This window comes from Epinephelus moara, chromosome 9, assembly GCF_006386435.1.
Source record: "Epinephelus moara isolate mb chromosome 9, YSFRI_EMoa_1.0, whole genome shotgun sequence".
NCBI lineage: Eukaryota > Metazoa > Chordata > Actinopteri > Perciformes > Serranidae > Epinephelus > Epinephelus moara.
The window spans coordinates 27814065-27826539 of NC_065514.1; the positions used below are offsets into that span (position 1 = coordinate 27814065).

General features: G+C 41.1%; 1 protein-coding gene across 1 annotated transcript; it reads left to right on the top strand.

Annotated features, from left to right (window-relative positions):
* Window positions 1-1936: 1936 nt before the first annotated feature.
* LOC126395892 (prostaglandin E2 receptor EP4 subtype-like) lies at window positions 1937-7617 on the top strand. The gene is made up of 2 exons (XM_050053671.1): window positions 1937-3069; window positions 6000-7617. Exons 1-2 carry the CDS (start codon window positions 2290-2292, stop codon window positions 6570-6572), a joined length of 1353 nt encoding a protein of 450 aa, XP_049909628.1. The 5' UTR covers window positions 1937-2289; the 3' UTR covers window positions 6573-7617.
* Window positions 7618-12475: the final 4858 nt, after the last annotated feature.

Genomic DNA, 12475 nt, shown 5'->3' on the forward strand with positions numbered 1-12475 from the left:
ACGCTCAAATGCTCTCCGGCATTAGCTCTCTTCTCGTTGCAAAGGTCAACACATTCTCACTCTGACCTCGTCACATATTGACGTTTGGTCATGAACTTTCCACGACCACATTCGACATGCAAGGTACCCTGGGTGCGTTGCATGTTGACAATCTGGGACACCGTGTCAAGTTCTCTTCTTTTAAGATACACTTTCGTTTTCACAGGAAATTCAGTGGGAGTAAAGATGATGAACAAACACATGTGGTTGGGTTTAGGAAAAAGGAACAGGATTTGGCTTTAGAATCTTACGGGATGCGAACACCAGGTGAAAGTCGGTGTTTGTTGGACCCATCCAACACCCCTCCCACTCACCCACTTTTGCTGCCTAACTTTCGTCCTTGTCCCCCCGCGTTTCCCCCTGACGCTGCCGGGCGCCGTTAAACTATAACGGCAACTACCCGCATAGCATGCCGACGTTAAAGGACTGCTTTTTATGTTAGTTTCTGATGTCGCAAGTCAATGCCCAAGCGCTGGATTTCGACGACCTTGGAGTGAGACCGGGCTCCAAAGGTAACAGAGAAACACCTATTGGAGATCTCATCATTGTTTATCCTTGTTCGATAGAAGGATGAAGGAGCACACTCAAACATATGAGTGATGCTCTGGACATACTAAAGTTTTAAAAGTTCTGTGCTGAAAATTCGTTGTACTTAAAAAATAAAGTGTGATTTTGACAAACTTGACACATTTGCGAGTCACTTGTGGTCCATTCAGAATGGACTTGCAACCCACTTTTGGACCGCGATCCACCAGTTGGAAACCACTCCTTAGAAGGCGTTAAAAAAACATCAGTTTTGATGACTTAAAGCTCTATTAGTGTGTGGACGAGAGGCCATAACATAGAGGAAAATATCTGTTAACAAATATATCTGTACAGGTATAGACACTGACAGAGCCTTAAAGCAGTATCATACTAATGGAAAGCTCACATTGCATTGCCTCCTACAAAATATGCTTACATGACTTAAATAAAATTATTATGAGCAGACTTTTAACAACTTACTATTTTTCAACTTACTTCATTAATTCACTTATTTACCTCAATTTATATAAACTATAACAAAACACAGACTGCACTCATTTACTGAACCACACATAAAGCCTAGAAATGTAACTTGGCTCCCACAGTTGTGTTTTTCGTTTCTTAAAAATAAACACTCAACCTTCCTTTAGATACATTTTAAAAACTACCTATAAGTAGTTGAGGCTATACGCTGGGAAACTTTGCACTTTGAGTCTAGAGCTGACACTTGTGGGTGTTTACAAGATGCGAACGTGTGGTTGAAAGGTGCAGTTACCACAAGGTAAAAAGTACATTCAGATGACGCATTAAGATGTGTGTTCTAGTGTTGATGAACATTGTGAAGCCAAGCGTGAGAAACAAAATTAATTCATAGGCGTTTACATGCAGTGGGACACTAAGTTCTGCAAAAGCATTTCCGTACAAGTGAGTTTTTCTACACAACAGTGTCAACCTAATTTTGATAACATAACACTTGACATAATCGAGAAAACACGCTGGAATATTAGAGAAAATATGGGGCTAGTTGTGGGAAATATCTTAATCTGTAAAGTAACTATTGTTGTAAATAAATGTAGTGGATTAAAAAGTAGGAGTAGAAGTATCAGATGGAAATGCTCAAAAGTAGAAGTACCTATGGTGTGTGATCATAATTGATCTCATACATCTCACATGCATGTTTATTCCTACGTGTCTCCACACGCAGACTTCTTAATAACTGCATTGTTGGCAGTGTTGACTTTGCTGATGTTGACTAGCGGATGACGAGGGTGGCGGTAAATAATAAAGAAGAAGTGATACTTGAACCTTGACCTCGTTCACAAATGTCCTCCCGCTGCACGCGCTGCTTGGCTGCACTATTTCTCAAAGAGCTCACTGGTTAAATGAAACGCAGAGGAGGAGCTGCCTTCAGTGGCCCAAGAGGAAACTTCCCTGTCAGTCTGAGTGTGACAACAACGTGAAGCGCACCTCGCAGTGTCGGAGCATCGCTTGCAAACCAAAACCACAGGCGTAAACATCTGTGTCCTGTGGAGTCCTCGTGTTTTCACCAAGAACTTTGCTGGAATATGGGGTAAAATTCTGTGCGTAAAGGGGACATTTGGACACGATGGGTTTGTTTCTTGTTGGACAAACTGGAGAACGTGCATTACTGGAAAGTGTCACCACTCCGGACGTGAGAGAGGAACCTTGACTTAGTGCGAAACAGTGAAAGAAGTCCCAGCAGGTATGAATTCCACGGAGGAAGCGGGGAGATTTAAACCGCCCACCATCCCGGCGATTATGTTCATTTTCGGGGTGGTAGGGAATGTCATCGCGATCGTGGTTCTGCGGATATCACGAAAGGAACAAAAGGAGACCACTTTTTACACCCTTGTGTGTGGCCTGGCGGTGACAGACCTCCTTGGCACCCTGCTAGCCAGTCCCGTCACCATCGCCACCTACATTAAGGGCGCCTGGCCGGGAGGTGAGGCGCTGTGCCAGTACTCCGGCTTCATCCTCCTCTTCTTCTTCTTGGTCCAGCTCAGCATTGTGTTTGCAATGTCAGTGGAGAGATATTTGGCAATAAACCATGCGTATTTCTACAACGAGTACGTCAACCAAAAACTCGCTGCTCTGACTCTTTTGGCCACTTACATTTCAAACATCGTGTTTTGCGCGCTGCCCAGCTTGGGGCTCGGGCAGGTGACGCTCCAGAAACCAGGGACCTGGTGTTTCATCGACTGGCAGAACAACAAGACAACAGTCGCGGCTTTTAACTTGATGTACGCGGGTGTGAATTCAGTCATCGTGCTGGCCACTGTCATATGCAACGTGATGGTGTGCGGGGCTCTGATCCTGATGCACAAGCGCTTCATCCGACGCACGTCTTTGGGCACGGACCAGCGGCGCATCGCGGAGCTCAGGCGCAGACGGAGTTTCGGACGATTAGCTGGAGCAGAGATCCAGATGGTGATCCTGCTTATAGCTACCTCCGCTGTGGTCCTCATCTGCTCCATACCTTTAGTGGTGAGTATTGAAACAGGCACATTTTGCACCGGTCAGGTGCGTAATAGAGTTTTACGCGTAAGAATGTCACAAAGTTTTAACAAATAAAGAAAATGCAATAGGATGCAACATCAGAAAGCAGGGAAACGAAATGGAAAAAAGATTGTGCGCCTTTACAACAGAGTTGACCTGTATTAAATGATGAAAACAAACAGGCAGGAAATGGTTAATAATAATAAGCTACCTGAACTTTGCGTTCCCACTTTAGATCTTTGTGGTTAGATGACGCATTTCTCTGAGTCGCAATGGAGGACGTTCACAATCCCTCCGTCTGCTTTTTTTTTTTTTTTTTTTTTTTTTTTTATAAATTTACACAGTTTAAGTATTAACATAGGAGGAAAATATGTGTTGTAGAAATCATACGTGTCAGCTCACATGCTCTATTTCCAAACAGCCCCCGAGAGTTTACTCATTTTAGTCCTTATCAGATCAGAGGATTAGTGTGGACTGTGAGATTTCCGCAGGTGTTTGCTCGTGCAGAATGACATGATGTCGACATTCCTGCATCTGTGGGGCCAAAGTCAGTTATCGAATTGAAGGATGGGTTCACAGTTTTAAATTAATTTGTCTTATTAAAAAGGGCAGGGGCCCAAATATAAACTGTTTTTGCATGCTGTACTCATTCCTGATGGGGAATGAATAGGGGCAAATCCACAGTCCTCATTCTGTGTGAAAATCTAAAATTCTGAAGATAATAGGTAGATTTTTGCACAGAACAAAGATCCTGTTCCATTGGAAGAGAGTTAGAAAGTGATATTTTAAAGCAACATTATGCAACTTTTTTTTTACTTTAATACTTCAACATAATTTAGATGGCACACTGACTTGTAATAGGGAAAATCACACCTCTGTCGTATTACCAAAGTGTAAAGCTTTATAGCACACAATACCACCTTGCTATTAGATGCTAGCTCAGTTTTATTTCTTTTTTATTACAACCTTTAGTTCCCCTAGAATGTCTGTAATTGTAGACTCCAGTGCTGCAGGAATGAGTCCTAAAACCTGGAAACGCATTTTAGCACCGGCCCCCTCGTCTCGATGTCAATGGGTTTTTTGAATGGATTTTTGGTTAGATGCCTGGTCTGTGCTGCACACAAGCTTAAGAGACTTTCACGTTTAGTTCTACGACATATAGTAATACGTCAGTAAATACCCCACTCACACAATTTTGAGGCTTTTATGTGTCTTCTAAAAGGCAATCACTAAAAAATGGTATTTATCCATTCACACACACATTGATACACCTGTGGCCGAGGCTACCATACAAGGTGCCACCTGCTACCCAGTGTTAAAGACACACGCACATCGATGGAACAGCCATCAGGAGCAATTTGGGGTTCAGTATCTTGCTCAAGAGTGCTTTGACAAGCAGTCAAGAAGAGCCGGGGATTGAACTACTGATCCTCCAAGTAGTGGACTAAGATGTTGCTAAATGAGACTACAGAATGTTATCAGACCAAACATGGCTTTACAGCCGTGCTGTTTGGGTGACGTTGAAGTTATGCTACCATAGTGTAGCTCGTCTATAGCCTAATGTTAGCTTTTTTACTTCTGGCGATTGCATTTACACTTCAAAAATCCTAAAAGTGGTATCCATTTGTGGAGATTATCTTGCTGAACAAACATGTAAATGTCAAACCTTTTGTTTGTCACAGAGCGTCTTTTCTACAATAACCCAATATCCAATGGAAAAATCCTGTAGGCTTTTAGACGATGGAACCAGGGTGATGCTAACTTACACATCGGCCTCCAAAAAAAAAATCATTTCTGCAGCACTCTAAAACTGTTGTAGAAGTCCAAAACTCATACATCATTAGCAATGCATTAATAACATAGCCTATACCTTGTAACTGAGGAAACTAATGCAAATGAAAAAATAATGACAATCAGACAGCAGAGTGTACATCCCTACCAATGTTACTTATGACAGTTAGCAATGTAGGCTGTGACCTTATCTGGTTCATCACTGTCTCTCAGAGTTTTGTAGTTTTTCGGGATGCCAAAAGTCACATTCAAACTCCTAGCAAACCATGTATAGGGGTGAAAATGCTAGCAGTATTTCAGCAAAACTAAACATTTCTATCACGTTTTATTCTATTTGTTATTTATCCTATTTATTAAGTGTTCACCTCCGATGTCTTCTGATGTTATATTCATTGGTTCCAAATCCTTCAGCCTGTCAAAAAATGCAAGTGTACGGCTGTTTGTGAGACTCCAGACAGTGATGACACTGATAAGGCCTATGTCACAATCTTTCATCAACAACATTAGCAGGCATGTACACTCCGTTTTCGGATTGTTGGTTTTTTTCTACCGTTAGCCTAGAAACAGATTACTATAGTTTCAGATGCGATTTGTATTTACGACAGTGGTGTACCATTCGGCAACTATAGGGGCGCCAACTCACAATAAATACCAATTCAGTATGGATAAGAGAAATGACTTCAGAGAGCAAGTCTGCCTTTATATAGGTATTGTTTTAGACTTGGAAAAAATGTGAACCTGTCCATAAGGATGAAATGTTGAACATTGAGGCTTCGGTGACTTTAGCTGTGTGATGACTTTTGATGAGACCCTGGGGAAACCCAAAGGCCAAAGGCTGTCTCATAATGAATGATGATGAGAACTCTGTGTGTATTGGCCTCTCGCCATCCCCACACTGCTGTGGTTGCACAGAAGTTACAGTCAGCCAAGTGTCTATTTAGATTTGACCGTTCCATGGCAACCATGTAGGAATATGTAAAATAAACAATTACTTTACCCTTATAAACAAAGTGTAGACAAGTTGGGGCTTGCAAAAACACTTGCTAAAATTGATTCTGCGCTTGTTTTCCATGTTCTGTCATGTCAGTTCCTTAATTTGTCCTATGTCTTCTCTCCTATGCCACCAGTGGAGGATCTTTGTGAATCAGCTGTACAGAAACCAGACAGAAAAGTCTTCTGGTCTGAATAAAGACCTGCTGGCCATCCGCATGGCTTCAGTCAACCCCATTTTGGACCCTTGGATCTACATCCTGCTCAGAAAGACAGTGGTTCTCAAGCTAATGGAGAAAATCAAGTGTCTGTTCTGCAAAATGGGCGGGCGGGGACGAAGGAACGGCGGGCAGTTCCGCTGTGCCGACGGCCACCTTTCCTCCTCCATTGTCTCACGAGACTCTCCCTCACTGGTGTCACATGAGTTGCGGACAATGGTGTGCACCTCACAGACTTTCCTATACCCGTCTGAGGAAAACACCAGGAGGTCATCTGAAGCAGGGGAGCAGGGTGGCTCCATTCCACCAGCTGCACAGACGTTACAGGGCCCCCAGGAGCTGGAGGGGACTCAGAGGGGGTTTCTACAGAGTGATTTAGAGGACAGAGCGCCAGGCAGGTCACTGAAAGAGCTTCCAATGTGCCCTAAGGACCCAGCTCTACATGTGACCTTCACAGACGTGACTGCAAACATACAGGAGAAATGCATATAGCATGATCTCCAAATCACTGTGATAGACATGTCGTGGGAGAGACGATAGGGACTAATAAGAGCACTGCAGAGACATGATAGTAATGTAAAAGCATGGAAAGACTGATTAGCCATAAATCTGTAGATATCTTGCTGTTTGACAGATGTATTACTGAACTAAATACCCACTGTCAGTGTATTACTCCTCAGTCATAACTCACCACAAACACCATATCTGCAAATAAACTTAAGTAAATCACAAGTTATATCAGTTATAAACAATACAGAACAACATGGTGTTGTAGAGGAGATCTTTTGTTGCACTTTCTGAATCTGAAAACCACTGCTCGGCTGTTTTGAACAACCTGCACAATGACTGTAAAGAATCAATGTAAAATGTGAAAAGTGTTCCATGATGTTAATTTATTTTAAGTATGAAATTGTACGTTATTGTCTTCTCTGTGAGAAGGACCAGATAGTTTGGAGCCATTTTAAATCAGTACAAGATGAATGTGATGAGTTTTTTTGGTACGTAGGAACATTTGCAAATGATTTGGTCCGAACTGGTTGGCAGAGCAGCGCTGACTTCAAAGCTAGAATCATACCATCCCCTGCATTTCATAACAAAAGGCAGCTATACTGTGGCTTTCCCACAATACAGACACTGGAGGATGTTAGGAGGCCTTCTCAAGAAATGTGTTAATAACAAATAGGTAATTTACTTGTTCCAGCCCATTACTTTGCAAGGATTCATCTTATTTTACCTTAATGTAATGTGCAATTCCTCTCATCTAATCAGACTTTAGGGGTCAATTGAGAAGGGGAATGAAAACTGAAGACTTTCTGTTAAATGATTTTAAAGGTTTTGCCTTTTCTTACAATGGATTTCCAGTTGGCATTAATGCTATTGTTGCTATAAAGATTGGCAAATGCATATTTCATTATTACAGTTTTTTTGAAGCAACAGCCAGTGTCAAATTTACCATAAAATGTTGACTCTCTTGTGAAAAGACTAATGTTGTACCAAGCTCATGAATAAACTGAAAATAAAAGTTGGTTAACGTCCACATACAGTTGTGTCTGTTTTGATTTGGTATGACAGTGAAGTATGTTTGCAAAATCAGTGTTAATATATGATATTTAGCTAAATATGCTTTGTAAATATGTTTGGTGTGCTGTAAAGACGGGAATCAAAAGGTGTACATTTAGAGCTGAAACTGAATCAGTTGTTGAAAGCTTATGGTCAGAAATCTGAAAAAGGCAGAATTTGAAAAGTGCTGTCAGGTTCTCTGGAGCTGGGATTTATGCTGGCTAGGTTTGGGTTACTGCAGCAGCTGACTTGGGGTCAGTCTCCAGAGCTGGTGCCTGCCCTCATCCTGGCAAGATGGTCTGTAATGGTGGGGAGTGAAGCGGAGGACACAGTATGATTCGAGGCTCTCGCTAACGTTAGCTTCATAAACGTGAATACAAAGCCACAGCTGTAATCATTTAGCACGGGTTAGCAGAAGGCTAAACTATTAACAACATTTTCTCTCCATCTCTGAAACACTTAAAGGTATTGAAAGCTGTTTTGTGTCATTAATCGTTTATTTTTTTGACAAGTCTGTCTTCCTTTTCTTGGGTTGCTTTGCAGTGTCGGCAGTTGTTGCCAATGCTGGAACCAGAAGTTCCTCTGCATGATTCTTTAATATTGAATCAGGCTTTCGCTGAAGAGGAAGTGCAGGCACATCTGCATTTGTAGAACAGCCATCAGGAACACCCTCTCTCTGAACTGACCTGTGATGGTCAAAGTCTCCAGTCAGGGACTGAATTTCCTAAAGCCTGAAAACAGAGCCAAGAGGAGGTGCAGGAGTCGAGTGTTCTCTTAGTCCATTTGACTGACAAAATGCTCAAAGGGTATTATTGGATTTTTGCCCAGTGATGTTAAAATTAAATTTGCCCACCTCAGCTTTAAGGGAAGTTAATGGACGGAAAACTAATCGTAAACTATTATAAATGATTAATAATTTATGTCGTTTTGGAAGCAGATATGCCCCCAACATCTCCGGTTTCAGCCTCTTAAATGTGAATGTTCACTACTTTTTATTATTGTAAATGGACTGTTTTTGGCAGGTTTAGATTGATCTTTTGATCTCTTGGAAATGGTGCTTGACATATTTCACTAAGACATTTAATAAACCATATAATTATTTAATTCATCAAGAATATAATCTGCGTCTTAATCAGAGATGTAAATAAACATGAGTTGTAGCCCTTACTGTACTTTGGAAGTGGCGACCTCTCTGCATCTTTGCTGAAAATCAAATATTGATCAGCCCGTGACAGAAGGACTGATGATGGAAATAAAAGTCAATACTGATCACTTGAGGTCAATGGATGGCAGGTCACATTTTTTAACATGAACCTGCTGCAGAGCAATGTGTAAAGAATGCTGTGGAGCATTTCATGAAAACCATAATTAATAATATTTTCTGAATTTAATGCCTATAAATGTTCTACAATAACATTTTCTTTTGCCAGCATGTCACTGTCAGTGACACTGAGCAGCTGAGAAAGTACAGGTCAGTTTTCATCTCATTCATTTACAACAGCGCTGATGTCTAAAACACATTTCAAACCAGTGGCCAGGTCTGATGGCATGACACCGCTCACCTGCTGACAGATGGTTTCCTCACTCCCAAAAGATTTCCAGGTCCGAATGTGGCCAGTGTCCACAGCCTTCCCAGAGCAGTTAAACACCCCTCTGGGAACAATATCCCGTTAAAGAGAGCTGTGACCTCAAGACTGAGAAATCTGTTAAAGCTGTAGAGTCTCTCGGGAGGCAGGATACAGTGATTGACGAAACAGTTGTGACGAGATTTTAACAGAGGGCGAAATGAGGAAAAATGATTCTTCTTGGAAAGCTCATTCCCCACCTCATCAGCTAACAGTGGTAATACACTACAGTGTATGTGACAGGCTGTTTTTGACATATAAAGCCCGGCCACAAGGAATCTGTGAAAACAATTGGCTATTAGAGGATGGCACTTAAAAAGCAATGTGCTCATGATGTGGCCTTTTAGCACTGGGGATAGAGTTAGGAGCAAAAAGGGAATTCCAGGAAATGATAGATGTAGAAATGCTAGCAGTATTTGTACTATTATATCTGGACCAATGTCAATGTTAGGGTTAAGGTGCATGAAGGGAAAAGGGCATATCTAGAATTACCGGAGACCAGGGAATGGAGCACTAGTCCAGATAATAGATATCATTTTAAATCTTCACATTATTACAAAAACTTAACATATAAGATTTATTTGCTGTAACATCATCTGGCTCACTAAACTTCATCTGTGTGTTTCTTTATCTCTCAACACATACCACCACAGTGTCCCTGCCTACCACTGGATGCTAGTGCAGTGCAACAACACTAAATGCTCTGTTTCATCAATGTATAGCGCATGGTCTAAAGTGCAGTCAGGGCGTGTCCAACTCCACTTAGCTGATCCAGCAAATTGGAGAAGTGAGCGGTTTTCTGCCTCTGCTGTCTCCCAATCTTCTGTCCCATCAACAAGTCGACAGATCAGAGGAAATGCACAGATGATCTGCTTAACTGTGGAGGGGGGAGTGCTGCTGCGTGTCCCTGTGTGTGTGTGACAAGCAGATGTATGCGTTGTGAACCCGCGTATGTGGGTGCATCTTACTTTCTGAATAATAAATATAAAAAACTACATGTCAACCTTATAGTGCAGCTACAGGAGTGAAGGAACCACCAAAGTCAGTAGGATTTAAATTGTGCGCCAATCCATCTAGTAGATGTTGACATATTCACAGGATACATGAAAACTTTGACTTGCTAGTGACGCTAGAGGAATAGTCTGGGTATTCCCCTTTCGTGCCAATCCATCCAATACTTGTCAAGATCTTTATCTCAAAAGTAAACAAAGGAAAAGTCAAAGGATCATCAAAATCTGTGGAATTCATCCTCTGGGGACCATGAATGCCTGTACCAAATTCCGCAACAAAACATCCAGTACTTGACTGAAATATTTCAGTCTGGGCCAAAGTTGTGGAGCGGCTGACTGAGAGACCATCATCCCAAGAGTCACTCCGCTGGCTTAGATTAAGACATGGAGTCAGATTTGAATACTTCACTCAGTGTAAACATGAAATAACTCCCATGAAGAGCTGAAACAAGCCAATACAGAATACATAACTGATACTGCCAAACAGTGTAGAATAAGATGATTTAACAACTTTAAATCTTATGGGGAAACAAAAGCATTAACTTGTGTGTTAAGGACTAACACTGAGTAGGTAGGAGTAGGTTTGGGTGACCAAAAACATATAAACCATTAACAGCAATCAGCTGGGTCAATGGGTTTTCCATAATGTTTGTTTTCATAAGACAGTATACCAAAGAAAATGACGCACCATCCACATACATGTGTATTCAAGCTAAAATCACTCGGCACACCCTGATCAAACACAGGTGACCTCCGTTTAGCTTATTATGTAACTTCCAAAAACAACAGCTGCACCTGCGATGATTTGGGTGCGTCCCAGGTACGGGTGTAGCTACTTGTAAAATTATTCCTCTTTGTTTTGTATTTGTATTTAATTAAGATCAATTTGTAGACATGTGTTTTCTTTTTCTCTGCCTGAGAGACTGTTTTTCAAAACTAAAGCTGGCACTTTGTTTTGTAATAAGTGTGCAGCAGCCCTGTCAGTTAATCTGAGAACATTACGAGTCCACTTTGCACAGGACTTTTTGCAGTCATCTGCCACTCTGAGAAAAAGACTGTCATGACTATTACATTTAAATAAGGATGTGGTCTTTACCATCAGTTCAGAATCATGACTTAGCAGAAACTCTAAGCATTGTTATATGTTTACACGACCTGCCCATGATGCTGACTAACCATAGAAATATATAAAGTGTACATTTAGATCCATTTCTTTTTCCTTGGACCATCTTGAGACTTCCACTGGCCCTTTTATAGAAACTCAATTAGGTCTATATTTACGCTGCCCTACAAACCTGAGGAGGACCTCAATTGCCTGAGAAGTGAGACTGAAAATGACCCTCATGTCAGTGACTTGGGATTCTGCATAGTGATACAGTGATGAAATAAATGCACTTAATGTCTTTTTTTCCCACTTGTATCTCAATCTTCAACACTTACTTTTAAGGGCAGTAAGTTCAGTTTCATATTCAATCATAACTAACTTCTAATTGTGTGAATGTAAAAGGGTTTGTTTTTCCAGGTGTAGCCTACAACAGAATTCAGAATCTGAATTATACATTTTTAAAAGTTACCTGACTTACATTTTCTGGTAAGAACGTTGCCTAATATACGCCAGAAAGCCTTATCAAGCTCTTACAGTAATGTTTTCACTTTCACTGTTGTGGCTTTTCTGCATTATTACTGGAGAAATTCAGCGGAAACAATGACTTTCTGTAATTAAAGCTGAAACAGCACTCTGCAGCTTGTGGTTTACTTTCTTTTATCTTTTGTATGTACTTTGCCAATGCATTCTGATTCTTGTGGTTCAGCACTGTAGCATATTATACAGAAGTGTGATTGTAAGTGTGAACACGTAAGTGTGAAGCTGATTATTTCCCCCTGAACTTACAGAGAGTGGGCTACATGTCTCTCTAAAGGGTGGTGTGTAGTAGTTCCTGCTAAACGCAGAATGTTGTAAGTATAAGATTTTTCTATTTGTCCTCCCACGTTGTTTTGCATTGTAAGGTTAATTCAATTAATAGTTTTAAAAAAGCCTCATAATGTATGTATGCATTTCATTTGTTTTGGCTTTTAACATTATATTTGATATTGGGCTTTCATCTTATGCTCGCGCTGGTGGGCAGCAATGTCGCTCAGTCCACCACTTTGGTCCAGACTATATATCTCAACAACTATTGGATGGACTGCCATGAAATTT

Excerpts from the sequence above, each read along its gene's own strand:
- LOC126395892 (XM_050053671.1), top strand. The coding sequence starts at position 2,290 with ATGAATTCCACGGAGGAAGCGGGGAGATTTAAACCGCCCACCATCCCG. Across the intron at positions 3,070-5,999 it reads TCTGCTCCATACCTTTAGTG|TGGAGGATCTTTGTGAATCA; the intron begins GTGAGTATTGAA and ends CTATGCCACCAG.